Source organism: Vanellus vanellus (assembly GCF_965231255.1).
Source record: "Vanellus vanellus genome assembly, chromosome: 1".
Classification (NCBI taxonomy): Eukaryota; Metazoa; Chordata; class Aves; order Charadriiformes; family Charadriidae; genus Vanellus; species Vanellus vanellus.
This window is the reverse complement of record NC_138905.1, coordinates 62115305-62135158: the sequence shown is the minus strand read 5'-3', so window position 1 is coordinate 62135158 and position 19854 is coordinate 62115305. Positions and strand designations below refer to the sequence as shown.

The following is a 19854-nucleotide window of genomic DNA, read 5'->3' as shown; positions in this document are numbered from 1 at the left end:
TTTCAAGGTGCTACTTGAAAAACAGATACAAACAGTATCTCCACAATCCACGCTGGTCAGAGATTCCTCTACCGGTGTGTTTTATCCTTTCCTCACGGCCAGTGACAGTTGTCATGCATTGAGTGTAACTGGCTAGTGTAGATTCTAATCCTGCTGTAACAGCTCTCACTGAGATCACACACTGTCAACCTGCTGTGAGGCAGGCATGATGTTTACAGTTTTCTTCCCAAATTACGTGGCTTAATTCTGAGCATCTTAAATCAAGAAGGTGTGCATTATGATTCTGATTGTGTTTATTAGCTTCAGCATAAAGCTGTTCCGTATATTGTCAAAAAGGTATAGGACTTGTCTTGTCTGTTATTTAAAGTGTACTGTATCATGTATTGCTGTTTACATGGACGTTTTCCTGCAGGTGCTCAAAGTATCTTGCATCAGGGATTTGTTACAATTCCATTTTATTTTTCAACAAAATTAGAAGCATGTAATTAGCACTGCTGAGTATGTAGCACAGTAGGATATAACTACTGTAAAGCTATCCTGTTTGATTGGAAGGGAAAGGTCTCTTCTTTCATGGAGTCACCTACTAAGGGTATCTAGATATAAAATACAGTTAAGTGTACAATGACTGTTTCACTAAATATTGCAATTCTATGTGTACTCCCTCAGAACTGGTGCTCTTTACAAAAGTTCTTAATCTGTCTTAAATCTATCAACGTTTCACAATAAAATCAGGAATTGTATTGCAGTGTCTTAGAATGTGTTTTTTGCATCTTGCTAGCAGGGGTCTAAATGCACTACAGGATATGTAATACAGAAAAACACTGCAAAACAGTCACCGTGAAACAGAATTCTGCTCATTAAAATGCTGTGTAAATTTTCATTTAATTTAGCCCCATTTAATGTGGGCTCAACAACTAAAGACAGCTTGTATGTAATACTGCAACTATTATTTCCTGTGTAGATTTTTCTACCAGCAGACATTGCCATCCTACTTATAAAGACCTTACTATTAAAACACAGTGTCTGGCACTGAATTTCACCTCTTCACCTGTAAATATTTAATGAGAATATTTCATTGTCACGTAAACTTGTTTCCTCACCTTTCGTGAACGTCAAGATCACCTGAACTGTTTAACTGTCACTTCACCCTCCCTCTCCAGCCATAAGCACACAAAACCGACAGTCATTTATTCATATATTTAACAAATAGTTAGTTTTCTAAAATCAGTTAATTATACAACATGTTGCATCCCAGACTGTTACATACTGCAAAACATAGCGTATGGATGCATTTATGTGGTTTCAATATCAGCTATCGGGACGAGTTAATTTGAACTTCCCTGAGGGGTCAGGAATAAACCAGTTTTCCCAGAGATCAGTGTGAACACTGGGATAGTCCCAAGGTTTGTATCTCCCATTCCAATGAAGTAATTTAGCTTCTTGAAGAAAATGCTCGGAGTAACGGCTATCAGGACTCCAACCTGCAGAGGTAGATGAAAAAAAATATTTTTTTTTTTTCAAATCTAGTTTTTAATAGTGGAAGAAACTATAGAGTGAGGTGAATTCAGTTATTTTCTTAAGTAGTCTGATCAGTATGGTTTAACCTGTTAATAGACGACTAGTTGTATCATAGAGCAGCTTTTTTGCAGCTTCATGCCTCTAATGCTGCATCAGCAAATAATCTCAACAAGTTTTCTCTCTCCTAACACTTGTTAACATCTTGACATAGCTAGGGTTAAAAAAAAAAATCCTTTTACTATTCATTTCACTGTACCGGGTATCTTTTTCCCAGGATAATTCACCATTCCCAGGTGAAAAGTAACTACATCCTTCAGAATGTTGAACACACAAACATTGCCAAGGCATCTCATCTTGTTCCACTGTGCCTACTAAAAGAGCATCTGATTTTGTTCAGTCTTTCACTATATTCAGATCTTTCATATATTCTTTCCATAGTTTATGACAAATAAAGGTTAGCTGGTCTTCAAACATGTTACTCTGTCCTTGGTATTTGGTTTTTTGGTTTTTTTTTGTTCGTTTTTTTTGTTTTTTTTCCTTTTTTTTAATCCAATTTAATGACTATTAGTGGTTTGGGTTTTTTGAAGGGTGCAACTACTCTGCTTAACCAGTTAAGATATTTGTGTAATGACACCCGTGGGGAACCCCTACATTCTGCCCTACCCTGAAGAAAGCAGGGCTAATGAGTGTTGGGGGAAGCAGGGATTATGTGCTGTGCATCTGAGGTAGAAAAAAAAAAAAGCACAGTTTGGGTGATGTGCTTTGAGGTAAAGTAACATAAGGTCCTGTATTGGAATCTTAGAAACCACTCCCTTTATTCAGTTCCAGCGGTAAACGGTGGGATGTTAAACTTACCAAGATGCCTTATGTGCCACATAGGATTAATAGTGGAATACTTTCCATGAAATACAATCAGCATTGGAGAGGTCGCCACGCCTCCCCCAAGGGTGCTGCTGTAGAGGTTTTCCCTGCAAAAGGAAAAAAGAAAATGTTGAAAATCTCAATAAAAGAATCTTGAGTACAAAAGGCAGAAGACTGAAAATAAGTATTCTGGCAAAATTCAAAATTATTTTGAACAGACCAGTTTCCAGCATACTCCTTCCTAATGCTTTTAATTGCTTGTATTTGCAACTCCAATTCCTGTTGAGTAAATAGTTGCTAACAAGCAAAATGGGGAGTCAAACCCAACATGAAGCCAACTACTTCTACACACTGCATATAGTCTACAAGGCTGACAAAATTTACAGTAGAAAAAAGGCTGTTAATGTAAAAGAATCAAACATATTTTAACCATAAGAAAATGTATGTGTTTCCATGTGTTCCGTTCCCTCTTTCTTCCCCTTTCCGCCCTCCCCCAGCTTTTAGACCCATAAATTAACTTCAGATTTTGCCAAAGCCTGGTTGGTATAAACTGACTAGATCTAAAGAATACCAGTTTCCTATTAATTTTGTGATAAATCCACGGCCAGATGAAACCAAATCACTGTAAGGAGGGGCATTTGGAGGCAGCAGCCAAATCATGGAGTTTTCAGAGTTGGAAGGGACCTCGAGAGATCATCCAGTCCAACTCCCCTGCTAAAGCAGGATTGCCTAGAGCACATTACTCAGGACTGCATCCAGGCGGCTCTTGAAAATCTCCAGAGAAGGGGACTCCACGACCTCCCTGGGCAGCCTGTGCCAGTGCTCTGTCACCCTCACCGTAAAGAAGTTTTTCCGTGTATTTGAACGGAACTTCCTGTGTTCTAACTTGTGCCCATTGCCCCTCGTCCTGTCACTTGGAACCATTGAAAAGAGCCTGGCTCCATCCTCCTTCAACCCACCCTTTAGATACTTGTATGCCATAATAAGGTCTCCCCTCAGCCTTCTCTTCTCCAGGCTAGAGAGCCCCAGCTCTCTCAGCCTTTCCTCATAAGGGAGATGCTCCAATCCCTTAATCATCTTAGTTGCCCTTCGCTGGACTCGCTCCAGCAGTTCCCTGTTCCTCTTGAACTGGGGAGCCCAAAACTGGACACAGGATTCCAGTTGTGGCCTCACCAGTGCAGAGTAGAGGGGGAGAATGACCTCCCTCGACCTACTGGCCACACTCTTCCCTATGCAGCGCAGGATTCCATTGGCCTTTTTGGCAACAAGGGCACATTGCTGGGTCATGGATAATTTACTGTCTACATGTCTACTAAATGTCTAGTCACAGTGTACTTGAGGCTCAGACAGCCAGTTGGCACATTGGTGAAGCCACTGCAGCTATGGGACACTGTGCCACCTGCCAGCCTAACATGGAGGAAACCTGGGAAGTACCAAGAGATGCTTAGAGGCTGCAGAACAAAAAAATTATAACCTCCCTTCAAAACTGAGTTTCAACTGCTAAGCAATTTATTTCACGGTCATTCCAAAATCCAGCTAAAAGGAACACGAATGTGTTACAAAGGTATAAAATCAACTTTATAGTTAAAATTTGCAGTAATATTAATGGAGTTTTTTCATACTCTTAAAAAGCACAGCAATAGCTTGTCAGGATATGTTGCAGAAGCAGAAGAAGAGAAAGACATTTGGCTTTTCATTCCTTCACATGCTTATAATTTGTGTCTCTCCTCTGTTAATTTCTGAAACTAACAAGCGATGGACATAGTCCAATAGCACAAGCTATTCAGTTTCAGTTTAGACTTACTAAATTTAAATTTAACCCTTGCAGAGGAAGAAAGTAAATGTAACGTTTGCAAATACAGGTTAACAGTGAACTAACAAAAAAATGAACAAAAATTGTTTCACTATGTCATGACTTATTCATCGTTATTGCCAAAAAGATATTTTTCATGCAAGTTTCATTAATCTATGGAAAAAAAAAAACTTGTTTTCTATAGGTATTTAAGAAATATGGTGTCCAATTACAGTTTGGCTCACATTACAAAAGAAGAGACCCACACAAACAAGGAAACATTCCTCCTTCTTTAAGCCAGCCTCAGGAAGGGAAGACCCCTAAGTGGCTTGATCCCAAGTGAGGTTGGTCACCCAAAACAAGAACCACATGTTCTCAGTGTCCCTCAAGATTAAGTGTGGTTTGTGATTAAACACGGGACTACAATTTCAGGTGGCTGTTTCCTGATGCATAATTGATCAGACCTAAGCAGATGGAAATTCTGGAACATGCATTATTTCACTTGATGAGATCTCAAAGAAAGACTGCTTGGAGTTAAAAAAATGTCAAGACCTTTTAAATGGGAAATAAGACTGTAAACTGAGTATTAGAAGTAAAGTGCAAAGCTAGATTTCCACACATACTCTACATTTCTTTGCATCCACTTTTCCAACTGCTTTGTAATCCGTTGATGTTTCCATTCAGTCATGTTAGCAACAATTACTCCAGGGTTAAACGAGCAGGTGCTGGGGCTGATGCCAAGATCTCTAATTGCTTGCTTTCTGTAGTCCAGGAATCCCATGTATGTGTTCTAAGAAATAAATTTAAAAAAGTAGGTTTATCTCCTATGAATCTCTATAAAGGTAAGTGTAAATGCATCTCTCTACCACTCACATGGAGACTAAATGCACACTTTCCATATGATACAAGGCTAAAAGCCAGGATACTTCCAGCTACTGAATTACTTTTCCTGCAGTATTGTTCCATGGGAGTTTGATAAGGGTTTTCCCTCACCACATGTTTGTGTTTTCTGTAGCATTACACTTGTACAGCTCTAATGCTAGAGGGACTCACTCACAATGCTGGCGAACTCAGCTCAGGAATTAGCCTTTAAATCGATTTTCCTGAGTTTTGTTTCCATTTTGACTACTACAAATCATATATTCTGTCTTCATTATATGTTTCATTAAGGGCTCATTATCTGCTGACAGCAAGATACCAAACAACTTGGTAGAATCCAAAGAGCAATAGAGATTTACATGATTACAGGAAACAACTCTGCATAGAGTTACTAAAAATTCGTTCTTAATTACTTGTAACTTTTACAAAACTATCAAAAAAATATAAAAATACAACTTTCACTTTGGGAAAAATGTATAAGGTAAATACATTTCTCATTAGAATTCCAAAATGGCATCTTACCTGCATCCCTACACTTCTAACCATTTCATGGGTAGAAGGCAGATCACAATCATCTGAAAAAGCTGCAGCATGTCCAGGAGCTAACTTGGTATCGAAGAGTTCTTGGATGTCACCTGATTACAGAAAGGTCAAAAGCATAAGAAGAAACCTACTTCACCGCTACAGAGTTGATAGGATAACTTCTGTTCTCATATATGTTACTTGCGAACATACCAATTTTAGGGGAGAGCCCAGATATTAACGAAGGCTGAATTTTGTAATATGGGACCATTTTCAAATTTGAGTCCTGTACTTAGATGTCTAAAGTCTATCTTTAGATATTACCATCAGTATTCAACACATCAACATTCTGGTCTGAAGGTCCAAAATCAGCAATAGCAGAAGCCTGACTGCAAAGTTCTGCACTCACAGAGCTTGCCTTTGGAGAGGGAGGGCACAGGCAATTTTTCTGAGCCTCTTCAAGTCCCACAATAGTGCCACTTTAATCTCTTGCACAGATCTGTTTTTTCCTGGTGCGTTTATACCTCCTAGTAAGATTCCCAGCACTGGCCAGTTGAAATGTGCCTGTCACACTTGACCATCCCTGCTGGCTTCACAGACCACCTGACTTCTTCCTGATGACGGGAAATAAATTTAACGCATGGCGTCTCACTCATCACCTGACTAGCAGAGGTACTCATGATGTGCCACAGCAGTTTCAGGGCAGGCAAGAAGCACAGCACTGCCATAGCAATTGAGTGAGTCTGCATCCAAAGGCCCTACAGCTACCAGCTTTGCTGCTGGGCATGGGTCAGTCACAGGTAAGATGAATTATCTTGGCAGGCCACATATGGCCCAGTAGCCCGAGGTGAGCTTATTAAAAGACTAGCAACCGAAAACATTCCCCATACTGCAAACAGTGGAACTACTATTTCTGAAATAAGCAGACATTATTTATTTGTCTGAACTCGGCAGTTGGTTGAAAAACTTGGTTTAGGACTCATGTCCCCCCAAGAAATAGAATATGAATTAATGGGACACTTTATTGTTGAAGATCAACATGCCTTGCTAAGTAGTTTCTCCTGATTCTAAATAGCAGAAAAAAAAAAAAAAAATCAACCCAAGTTGATTGTTCTATTGGGGCTGACACCCCAAGTTCAGTACGTTTCATTCTTACTGCTTCGCAGAAGGCAATGACAAACAAATACACGATCCCAAAATTAAACACCCCAAACCCCCATTCACTCCTTATCCTGTAAGAAGTCTGATTCACTCCAGTTGCAGAGAAATCTGAAAGAGAGAGCAGTCTCACATTACAGCTGAGACATGGGGAGCAGCTGCCAGAACAGGCTCTCTCCCTCCACCTCTCTCCCACATGTCCATCTTTATTCCCTTCTTCTGGGCACTATGATTGCATGGCCCAAGGGTGCACAAGATAGGCTGGCTGAAGCAAAGGAAAAAAAAAAGATTACCAAAAAAAGGGTTACGTTTGGTTGGTTGGGTTTTTTTTGTACCGGTAGTCTTCTGCCAGGTCAATCAGCTGAATCAGCTTATTCTGCAGCTGCACAACTGTAGATATGACACAAGTAACAGGAGCTGCCTGGGGACAGGAGAGGCCTCTTCCATCAACAGATGCCTACCATAAGCTGTAATGTGAAACTGCACCTTTATCCTGTGGCTCCAGAAACACTATCAGCTGACATAAGCTGACACTCCTAATGAAAAAGAAAGTCCTACCTCCTCTCTTCTCCTAGCCACACTGCCTTGACTCCTATCAGGGAACTAATTCAGGGTGAAACTAATCACATTTCACAGAATCACAGGATGGTAGGGGTTGGAAGGGACCTCTAGAGATCATCTAGTCCACCCCCCCTGCTAAAGCAGGTCCACCTAGAGCAGGTTGCACAGGATGGCGTCCAGGTGGGTTTGGAATATCTCCAGAGAAGGAGACTCCACAACCTCTCTGGGCAGCCTGTTCCACTGCTCTGTCACCCTCAAAGTAAAGTTTTTCCTCAAGTTCAGATGGAACTTCCTGGGTTCCAATCTGTGCCTGTTGCCCCTTGTCCTGTCGCTGGACACCACTGAGAAGTCTGGTCCCATCTTCTTGACACCCACCCTTTACATATTTATAAGCTGTGACGAGATCCCCTCTCAGTCTTCTCTTCTCCAGGCTAAACAGACCCAGGTCTCTCAGCCTTTCCTCATAAGAGAGCTGCTCCTGTCCCCTGATCATCTTCATAGGCCTCTGCCGGACCCTCCCTGGTAGTTCCCTGACTGCTGAACACCTGCGCAGGTGCAAGCAGGAGGGATGCAGGGGAAGTGGTGGGCTCAGCTTAAAGTGCTCATACAATTAGAGTGTAATTGAAGACTTTAAGAACCTCTGAAAGAGTTAAATATTGCTGTTGCCCACTGATGACAGAATAACAAAACCAAAAAGCAGAGATAACCACTGGAAACACACACGTTGAAGAAACTATTATATGAATGCTATTGCAAATTAAAACGAGACAAGCAGAGCAGATTAAACATTTTATAAAGCAGCTAATAGCAGCCCCTTTAAGTACAGATGTTCTGAAACCTGCCACCAAAGAGACAAAACTATAAAAAAGTACAGAGAAGCAGGGGAAAATAACATTATACTTTTGTCATGTGTAAATTCACTGATCTTCATGTTTTACAGCAAAGATTAATTTAGGCCAAAGAGTTTATCATAGTTATACTCAGTCCTTTCCAAAGGAAATTTTCATTGGAACATCCCTTTAACGTTTAACAAGGATAGGTAAAATGGTTTTGTTGTCCCTGCGTACTGGGCTTGGCTAGGACAGAGTTAATTTTCCTCACAGCAGGTCATATGGTGTTAGAGTTTAGATTTTTGACCAAATGGTACCAATAGCACACCAATGTTCTAGCTTTTGCTGAACAGTGTTTGCACAGCATCAACGTCTTCTCTGTTTCTCACTCTGTCCCGCCAGTGAATAGCTCAGGGGGTGTGCAAAAGGCTGGGAGGGGACACAACCAGGCAGATGACCCGCACTAACCAAAGCGATATTACATACCACATAACGTCATGCTCAGCAACAAAAGGGGAAAGAGGAGGTCTTGGGGCGGTTAGCCAGCTTTTGCTCAGGAACTGGCTGGGCATCGCTCTACCCACTGCAGGTGGTGAGTTGCCTTTACATCACTTGTTGTGTGTTCTTCTCTATTCTTCCACTTATCCTTCACTTATTAAAAAATTTTATTTTTTTTTTTTTTATCTTGACCCTCAAGTTTTCTTGCTTTTATTCTTCCTTTCTTCATCACCCATCCCACTGGGAGTGGGAATAGGGGGGGAAGTTAGAGAGTGGCTGTGTGGTGCTTAGCTGCCCACAAGGGTTAAACCACAATACTCTGATTAAAAAAAAGTTACAAAATAACAAGATGACAATATGGTAAAACAATGGAGGAAAACAACTCTACAAAGAAAAAAATACACTGGGAAACAGAAGAGAAAAAAAGATAAATGATTTTTTTAAAAAAAAATCCTCTAATTAGATTTCTTTGTATCAAAAATAAAAGATTTTTCAGGATTTTAATGTCTTCTAACTGCTCCCACTTGTCTAGAAACTCTGAAATCTCTGATCATGAATCTGCCAATTGCTATGGATTCTAAGCTGAAAATGCTTAAAACCATATTCTGAGTGTTTGCAATTTTAACCCTCTTATTTGAGTAAATTCCTCTGGCTCTCAAGAACAGCAATTCTGGATAAGGAACTGGTAGCATTTGTGGGAATTCAAATACTAGCAGGAAATACATGTCACATACTTAACAATAAATATTGCAGCATCTAAGTGAAATACATGACATCTTTCAGCAATTGATCAGATTCAATTAAAATGAAACCCATACAGTTTTGATCAAAATCAACTACTCAAAAGATATATGGACATAAGTTCTTCAGACTTTCCTTTAAATAAACAAACAGATTATTTGTAGCTTTCCTGAGTGCAACACTCCCAGCAGCTGCCTCAGTTTCTAGTATATCTTATATTTCCAAATGACTGGAAAAGCTGCAATAATTTTGATTTTAATTCTGCTAGGAATGGCTTTTTGGATGGCAACTTACCTTGCACAATGATATCATCATCCAAATATATTACTTTCTCATGTTTCTGGACAAGCAAAGGAAGATAAAATCGAACGAAGTTCAGCTATTAAACAGAAAAAAAGAGCAAAGACTAAATGGTAAAGCTGCCTAACGTAGTAGTCTTACGCTTCTGTCTCTATTAACAACCAGTTTTAATTCCTCTCTTAATTGAGCACTAGCCAGCGATCATCTGCTTCCTCCCCGCCAGCTTTACTAGTGTCTTTACTAGTATCTTGAATCCATTATTATTTATCCCTATTTTATTTACTATCACCCTAACAAAACTGCCAAAAGAGTTGCTTCTTCACAGAATCATTTATGTTGGAAGGAGCCTTTTGAGATCATCTTGTCCAACCCCTCTTCTCAAGCAGGGTCCACCCGAGCAGGCTGCCGGGGACCATGCCCAGATGGGTTTTGAATTATCTCCACAGACAGAGACTCAACAGCCTCTTTGGGCAACTTGCTCCAGTGTTTGACCACCCTCACTCTTGTGCCCAGAGGAAATTTCATGTATTTTAATTTGTCCCCATTGCCTCTTGTCCCTCCCCTCGGGTATTTATACACTTTGATAAGATCCTCCTGAGCCTTCTCTTCTCCAGACTGAACAGCCTCAGCACTCTTAGCCTCTCCTCATATAAAAATGCTCCAGTTCCTTAATCATCTTTGCAGCCTTATGTTGGGCTTGGCCCAGTAAGTCTGTATCTTTCTTGTACTGGGGAGCTCAGAATTAGACACAGTACTCACTCCTGATGCAACCTCACCAGTACTAAGTAAAGAGGAAGGATCACCTTCCTGGACCTGCTGGCAGTGCTCTTCCTAACACATTTTTACAGCATACATCATAAAAAAACACTTCAAATTTAATAGTGTCATCATTCCACTCTATAGATATGGTTTGACTGGTGGCACAGATGCAGGGTAACAACTTCTACAATAGTAAAGAAGAACAGAGAAGAGGGAAAGGGGACTGAAAACATAAGAACTACCACACCAATTCAGACCATTTTACCCAGCACCTGCCTTCAGAGTGGTCCTAAGCAGATGCTCATTGAAAAATAAGAATACAGCAAGCATACAGAAAAGTTGCCCCGAGTATTCGCCTAGCTTTCAGCTATTTTCAGCTTGAGGGATTTCCTGAACCAGATGCAATCTGTCTGAATATAAACTTCAGTCCTCACTGAATCCCTGTAAATTTTTACATTCACAAGACCATTCAGCAAGTAAATCTAGAGGTTTTTCATTGCATGAAAAACGTGCCACATTTCTTGTTTGTTCTCACTGTGACTCCTACTAATTTAATCTAATGGCTATTAGTTCTTGCACTGGAAGAGACAGTGAGCAACCTTCCCCCATCCAGTCCTCCATGCCACTCAGTTATGTAGACCTCTACTATTTTCACACTAGAAGTCACATTTCCAGGCTATACAGTTTTAACCCACCCATGCCTTGCACGAAATCTTTTCCATATATTAGAAATGTCAGCATTTCTAGAATAGAAATGCTTCTAGAATAGAAGGGGAGCAAGAATAAACATTCTGAACAGACGTGAACATTTTCCGGTGGTGCTACATCTTTTTCAGATACAGGGACGAAGATTGCACACAGCATTTAGGATGAGGGAAAACTATGGATTTGTATTGCGGCATAATGTTCTCTATTTTGATCCTTACTCCTTTCCTAATAATTTCTAACATCTGATTTCCCTTTTCTGACAGCCAGTAACATTTAGATTACACAATCATTAGCCTCTGAATTAACTCTGGACATGAGCAGAATGCAGCCAACTCAGCATCAGGGAGGTACAAAGAACACTATTAGATCTTCCCTCTAATAAACTGTGAGTACGTTCTTAAAGATACGACACATTAAAATTACCAAGTTTATGCCACCAAGTAATGAGGCCCCAGCGAGACAGACAAGTTGCAAGGAGCTGCTTATAGTACACTTTTCCTTCTTGAATGAGGGCACAGTGTTTGTACCTGATGTGGCTTCTCTGGCTTACACACGCCCTGTGTAATGGAACAGAGGTCTAGGCCATTTTAAAACCTGTAATAAGCATTAAAAACTCTGAAAATTTGTTATGTGGTGTTCATTTACTTACAGGCTGCAGTAGCTCAGGACGCGATGCATCTTGTCTGATTTTTCCTTTTAGCACCATAGGGTTGAATTCCACAACCTTAAATTTTATTTCTTTCAGTTTAGAATTTTCAATCCATTTTCTGTGATAAAAAAAGAAGTGATAAAAGAAATATTGAGTGTGTGGCAGTATTAAATTCACAGGCTCATGGGAGAATAAGAGACCTTGAAAGCTTACTCGATATACTCTATTCCAAGAACGAATCACTTATGTCTACAGTTATTGCATAGACATTTGTTTAACCTGTTCTTAAAAAAAAAAACAAAAAACAAAAAACACAACAAACAAAACAAAAAACAACATCCCCAAAAAACCAACCACTGCCAAAAACAGAGACTCCACATGTTCCCCAAACAACCCATATTTCACCATCACTAGCATTAAATGCTATTTTTCTAGGCTTTCTTGCTACATTTAAAGACCATTTTTTCTTATCCTATCTACTGTGCTTTTAAAGCAGAGGTCATTTTTGTCCCTTTTATTGTTTTAGATCCTTCAAGATTACTGCCACATCACCTCCTAACTATATTTTCTTTAGACTAATTTTTTCCATTATTTTGTCAGATTTATTGACACCATTGCTTATCTTCTCCTCTGACCTCTCTTCTAAATCCTTCCTGAAAGCACCTGAAACTAAACACCACACTTATGATGCATTAATAATGTAAGGAAACTTTTTTTGATCTTGCAGACATCTCCTATGGTCATATATCAACATGTATATCCACCATGATGCATGCCTTTTTTTTTTTTTTTAATCAATGTGGTCAGTTATCATTCATAATTCTGTATTTTCCAAATGAGTGCTACCAAAGTCCTGCTTCACCCTGAACCAGTACAATCATCTGTTCCCATCTGTATTATCGTGTCATTACCTCTACTGAATTTCATCACATTTTACAGTTCATTTTTCCAATATATCATGATTAGTTTGTTTTCAGCTCCTGTCCTCAATTTATCTGCTGTCTCTTTTCCAGCTTCACGCCATCTGCAGATTCATAAAGAATGTTCTCCACTTTATTATCTAGGTTACTGATGAACTCGATGGAAAAAACTCCCTGTGGAACACAACTCATTACATCTTTTCACTTCACAGAAATTGAGGGCACACAGGCTACAGAAGTGCAGCAGCCAAAGGTGAGAACTGCTAAAAAATCTGCTTTAATTTTCATTCACGCCTTCCTCCCCTCTTAGACAATGTTTGCAAATTTTAACACCCAAACGTGCTTTCATTACAAGCTTCTTTGGGCCTCTATTTATAATCTTTAATACATCCTCTTAGCTGAAATTAGCTTTAAACAGCAAGTTTTTCTACTCTGAAGCTTAAGACACAGTGCCAGATGAGAGGCAGGTGCAGTGCCACGAAGTGGGATTGTGACAAGTAAGCATGTATACGCTTACCTTACTACAGACTCTTCTGCAGCCAATCAACAAAAGGCAGAGGCACAGGTATGAGCACGGTCTGGCTATTTCACACCCCTACACTAGTCAGTACCTTGTGTAGGGCAAAATGGTCCTCATTCCTACATGTAGAGAATCTTGGGGATTGCTACCAATAGCACTACTTAAATAAAAAGGAGAAACATTTCCCTGTAACATCCTTCAAAGTCTATGCCCATGTCAAGGAGAACAACAACCCGGTCCTAACTACAGCATGAAACAAAATAAGGCTGGTATATACCGAATATGTGGGATGGTAGTCTTCAGCCCAACTATGTAGAACAAAACATTAGCCTCTGTATTGCTGTAGATGCTACTGATTGCTGCTATAGCTGCACCCATTCTGCCTGCAGCAGCACAGATTACAACTGGGATTTCTTCTTCCATTTCCTCAGGACTCTCCAAATCAACTACAAGAAACAAAACTAGGCATTATAACAGAAAATTAAAAATATTTGTTTATATCATATCTGTGTCATAGGAATAAGTATGTACTTCCATAAGCAGTGGAATCATATCACAATCATCCCATTTCCTTACCACATCCTATACACATCCACATCTGGCAAGGCACACAGCATGAGCTGTCGCTAATCCAGAACTACATGCAGGTTGACTGGACTGCTGGATGCCTCCAAATAGAATAGATAACAGAGTTCTCAGCATCTTCTACTCAGCACGGGCACAAATCAGCCTGTCCTCCACGTAGCTGCTTATTCACATGAAACCTAAAGAAGTTTGAATACCTTTGAGACTTCTACTTCTCAGTTATATTTAGCACAGATTGAACAACAGGTTCCAAAATTATCAAAGGAAGGAGGTAAGCGGAAGAGCTGGTACAATTGCATGAGCTTCACTTCTTTGGGAAGCAGGCTAGAAAGGAAGGGTGCAAAATTTTGTACCGACAGGAAGCTAATGATAAAAGAAAAAAAAAAAAATCTAAACATTACTGAAGCAGTTCACATTAATGCTAAGGAAGGTTTTTACCCCTAGCACTGATTAAATTACAGAACTTATATGGATATATTTATACTGGTTAAAACATAACCATGAAACTTGTAACAGCCCCAACAAAAATATACTGAAAAAAAAAAGGTTTATACCAAGACAGAGTTTGTTTATCTTGTGAACTGTGAATAAGCTATTATTATAAACATTTAATACCAGTCAAACTATATCAACCCTAGCGGGTTTCTGTCACTATAAAAATTCCAGCAAAAACTTTTTCTGTAAATTACATTAGGATTTGATGATCTATCTGAAACAAATAGGTAGGCCAAGAACATTCCCAAAGGAGTAAGTTGTGATCAAAGTTTATTATCACTTGACAACTCCAATACTGTTTAGCACAAATAGGGATACACTCCAGCTTCCATCTACATCAGTGACATCTGGATAAAAAATTGAATTAGAATGACAATTCTTAGTCATTACTATTGATCTGCTACTCTTTTATTCAAGTAATTCAGAAGCAGAAAATTCCACATCCCAGACCATATGCAATAGCGTGAACAGGATACAGTAAGACAAAAAGCACTGTACGAATGAAGAGACAGTGAATATAAACCAAGAACACAAATGAAACAGAAGTACAGGTCATTTACCTGATTCATTCTTTAATGCAGATGGCACTTGGTGAACTTTGTTATACAGAATGGCGCACACAGTTAAGACAAGAAGTAGCAATAAGATCTGGTTAACTGAAACAAAAGGGAGAAATTGTTAACAATCAGTATAATAGCTAATTCCCAAGTACCGTTTTTTTAAAAAAAAAAATAAATAAAATCGAATTTGCATCCAGTATACATCATAACCTGTATTTGCTGTGCTTATCAAATTCTCCTTTATCTTGTTATTTGATCAAGCTGAAATTTTTTAATTAAAAACATAATAGTATCACTCCCCCACTACAGTAATTTCCAACTATCTAATTTTCATGGATCACTAAATCATTAAGCTCCCAAAATATACGGATTATCCATACTAGCAAATTCACGTTTCTGAATTTTACCAGGAGCCTGGAACTTTCTTTTCTTGGCTAGTTTGTTGTGTGTTTATCATCACAGGACTTTACGAGTTAATTATTTTTACCTAGCACTTTCCTTCTCTCATGCTTCCCTGATAAAACTTCAAACACGAGAATTTTTTATTTTATTTTAACGTTCAGATCATCAAGGTGCATTTAAGCAAAACTCTAAAAGTACTAGAAAAACAAATTCAGCATGCTACTGAAACCAGAAATGTTCCAAAATATTTGAAAATACATATACATTTTGACACACTTTAATTAGTAAAACCAAAACTAAGCATGCAACAGCAAAGTCCTTACTGTATATTCTGATTTGCAGTTCCTACCAGACTGCCTTGTACAAGTTTAAGTTATTCAACATATTCAACATAAACCAACCAGGAGCAGATACCAGGACAGTTCACCAAGTACAACAGGGAAGGAATACATTACCATCATCATCAGTGACTTCAGTGATTGGAGTTCTTTGCGTCAGACTACTTTGTTACTTTTGCACAACCATAAAAGGTATTTAAGGTGTACAAAATAGCAAAGGGAACAAAGTTTTGAACTATCAAAAGGGCCAACTGGGCCACACCTCAGTTGTGAGTATGAACAGCATTAACGTGCGGAGTTCTGTAAAAAAGCCAGGTTCAGTGCTCTAGGCACAACCCACATGAAACCAGCAGCTACCTGCACTTAGTGGGAAATTCCACACCCTCCAGTCTCATGCAGTAAAGTAGTGAGTAATTTTAAATTATTGGCATTTATGGCTGTACTTATCTGACTTAGTTAACAGGAAAAGGCTTATTTGTATACTTAAAGTTAAGCATAATTTAGCAAAACTATAACTATAAATTTGCATGCAGCTGTGACAGCCACTGCATGGGAAATTGCATTTAACATGTCTGTCCTCTTTTAAAACTATGTATTTCAAATATTTTTAATCTCTCTTACTTTTCTTTAAGAGAGCCATGGGTCCTGTTGGATAAGAACTGCGATCTGTGGTAAAATAAAAATAGTAATTAAAAAAAAAAAAAACAAACAAAAAAAAACCAACAAAAACAAAAAGAGAGAGAAAAATCATTAATACCATCAGTGAATACTAGTTAGTTATTTCAGCGACAAGGTTTTGCATCAAATTTTACTGCCGACCTGGTAAAAGTAAAACTGAACTCTATCTTTGTAAATAACTTTTTGGGAACAAATAACTAATATTCTGGGATAACAAATAACTAATATTCTAGGATAGAACTATTACATATTTTAATTTAAGCAACTAATAGGTTGCAAAGAGTAGCATTTTAATAAATTCCATCCAATAACCTATCTCAGTAATAACTAAGACTATTTAACACATTTTAAAGTAATGTGCAAAGAAGTATTAAAACACCCACTGATGCAATTTGTAAATACATTTACATTTATTTCTGATCTCATCAAAACCAAATTAACAATCACAAATACTAATCTCTTGCTGCAGTATGTTCCCAAACATACGGGAATCATACTAGAGCGGTGTCTTTCAGACTCTCAAAAAATTTCAGAGCAATAGCGAAAATAGTTCCTAACAGCAGTATCTTTCCACTAACAGTAGTATCTTTCCACTAACAGTAAGGGGGGGTGCGGGGGGTGTGTGCAACATGACTTGGGTTTAAGCACGTTATTTGTGATGCTGAAGAAAATGAGGTAGCATTGCCTAAAACTGCATTTCTAAACCAGGCACAAGAGCGGCCATAACTTTATGCCTGAGAGGACAGAACATAATCCCTAAAATACAGCATTATGGGAAATATAACACTCACTTGAATTCTGGAGTCAAACCTACTGTTTATAGGGGAAAAAAAAAACACCCTAAACAAACAAACAAGCAAAAAACAGTAAAAGACAGCACCAGAAGTTGGGGCGGGAGGGGGAATACAATTATGTCATCTAATCTTTACGCTATGGTAGCTGTATATAGGACAGAAACCAATTTTTCCTGTTTCCATACATACAGATATGGATGCATTACAGCATAGATAAGGGTACATGATGGTTTCTGTGCACACATAAAAATGAAGTTTATTCCAACTCCTTGTGAAGACAGACAGAACAGCAAGAATTCTTGAAACCTGAGTCACAAAACTAACCGTCTCTCATTAGTTAATGCTCAAGTTCAGGCAGTATCCTAAGTTAGTCTGTACTTTGACTGACAAGTTAAATGACAATAAAATTATTAAAAAAGCTAAGATGTGGCTGTTTACACACCACTTATATTCACATGCATTTAGATCCCAACAGATTACTAAATTGTAGTGATAGAAGAGTATTTCTGAAAGTCCTTTTGCATCTGCACTACTTATCTACATTCCAGCAGCCTACTCTCTTCACGTGGCATTAATTTACACAGAGAGGAAATCAAGCTTATCGGTTAAAAAAAAACCCCACTGCTGAGGAAAGCCCTTCTCTCACGCATTATGCACAAATATTGTCTACTTATCCATTTTAAAAGTTTACTCATTTAGGTAAGCACAGCGACAACAGAATGCCCTACACTCTTGGAATAACTTTCTAGCCCCACTTTAGCTAATCACAATCTTCCCCTAATTTCCATAGGGCTGACTGCTATCTTTTAACTAATATTTGTAATGATAGCCACAAACAATACTCATGATCACTGCAAGATGGAAGTCGGGCAGCCACAGCTTCATGGTACTTTTAGAAATTATTAAATCAACATAAACTGAAGCACATTTTAAACTTTCAAATCCAAACTCAGACAGACTCTCATACAAGTTTGAGTTCTAAAGCTACAGCATTCCTAAGCCTAGAAACTCAGATTGATTACCCACTGATTTTTAAGGAAAAAGAGGAATACTTGTTCCCCTGCAAATATTTACTCATTTTTTCCTGACTGTAGACATTAGTTCCTGGAACCTGGCAGTCCCTAAGTCAGCTGCCAAATCCTGAAACAAAATGAGGGGCTGCAGAAGGGAAAGCTCAGAAACAGTGACATTACTGCTGAGATATTTCCTGCTTAATTAGTCTTTTTACCTCTTCAAAGCAGCACAGTATTCGGGACTCCTCTCTCCTGAAGAGCTGTAGAGCTATTTACTTGGATCCTAGATAACCCACAGCTGTAAGCACTCTTGCCATAGCTTCCTTGACCATCATCCTCCTTTGAAGTCCCCCACGCAAGGGCCTTACAGGGCACAGTAACAGTTTTAAGATTCAATTCCTTTTGCAAACTCTTCAAAGTTTACTTTGGAGTTGTGCTGCTTTTCTTTTCTTTCTCTGCTGCTGAGGAATAGCAGAGAGTCCAGACGCCGCGCTGGAGGAATGAGAGCCCATAAACCACTTCCAGATGTGCAGAACGATGATGCAGCCCCAGATCTGGCAAACTTGCCTCAGAGCTTCAGCTAGCAGATTGCAAACAAATCCCACAGGGCAAAAAGTCTTAAGGGGGTGGGGGAAAGAGAAGGAAACAAACGCTTCCAGAAGTTACTTCAACAGTCTAGTTGCAGGTTAGGTTTGTATTCATTATTTACAGTAAACACAAACAGACAACTAGTGTGCAAGAGCCAAACAACATGCCAAAGTCAACCTGAAAGCCAAAGTTTTCCCAGTGTCTATTTGCAGAGTTCTTGTAAGTTGAAAGCTAAGGGAAACTTGCAAAATTCAACTCTGAACATGCATTTTGACTTTGTCATTTCCGAATCTTTGAGCAGTTAAGAGAATCTGAATCCACGGGTTTGGTTTGGATTTAAAAGGACCTTAGATCAAAGTAACTAGCACATGTTGATACTCTGCCTCCTAAGCTCTCCTGGAACGCTTTGCAGTTTTACTTCTGTCACTTCTTTTATTCAAATTCTCCCACCCGCCTTCTAGGAGCCTCCCTTCAATATGATGAAACTGTTTTGTTGCAAGACTTTTATGAGTACTGAAAGGAATAATAAAAATAATCTTAAATTCTAAACTATTTTTCATATTTTTGGCATGAGGGAGTGAAAAATTTATGAGGGGTATTTGGTCAAGGTTTTAAAAATCAGAAACTGTTTTGACTGAAGATTATTGCTCCATTTGCAGCAACTAAAAATGTGGGTTTTCAACTGTATGTTTCAAACATGCCAAAAACGTCTTTTCTGTGTCTGATTTTGTATAGAAATCCATCTCTCGCAGAGCTGCTTAAAGAAGAAATGAAGAGCTATACATAGTTACGTGCTTCATGAAGATGGCCACAACTATTACTTTTTCTGTAGTACAGTATTTTTTTTAAGCTGTAATAAGCACATGTGCATCAAAATCCACCCATGTTTTGTTCATCTCCCTTCCATTTCTATCTGCATCCTTAACAGATCTAAGATGCCCACAGCTGTATCAGCCTGCAGCATTGAGACCATCTGCTTCACCTGGCAGCAACCCATGGGTTACTGGCAACCCGGCAGCACCTTCTCTGGATTTCCCTCAGCCTCACAGGTTTATATTCTCACTTAACATCCCCCTCACACAGGAAAGCGAGCAGCTTCTGTCCTGCAGAACGAGATCTTCGGGTTTACTCAGACCATCCGCTGTTAAAACTGCAGAACTGAAACCTCGGTTTCTCATCTCAATC

General features: G+C 39.0%; 1 protein-coding gene across 1 annotated transcript; it reads right to left on the bottom strand.

The window, feature by feature from the left end:
- Positions 1-827: 827 nt before the first annotated feature.
- GLT8D2 (glycosyltransferase 8 domain containing 2) lies at positions 828-18335 on the bottom strand. The gene is made up of 10 exons (XM_082496304.1): positions 18297-18335; positions 16218-16262; positions 14857-14952; positions 13494-13662; positions 11777-11894; positions 9655-9739; positions 5573-5685; positions 4795-4961; positions 2374-2486; positions 828-1481 (listed from the first exon to the last, which is right to left on the bottom strand). The coding sequence occupies exons 2-10, from the start codon at positions 16234-16236 to the stop codon at positions 1309-1311; spliced, it is 1053 nt and encodes a 350-aa protein (XP_082352430.1). The 5' UTR covers positions 16237-16262; positions 18297-18335; the 3' UTR covers positions 828-1308.
- Between the last annotated feature and the right edge of the window lie 1519 nt (positions 18336-19854).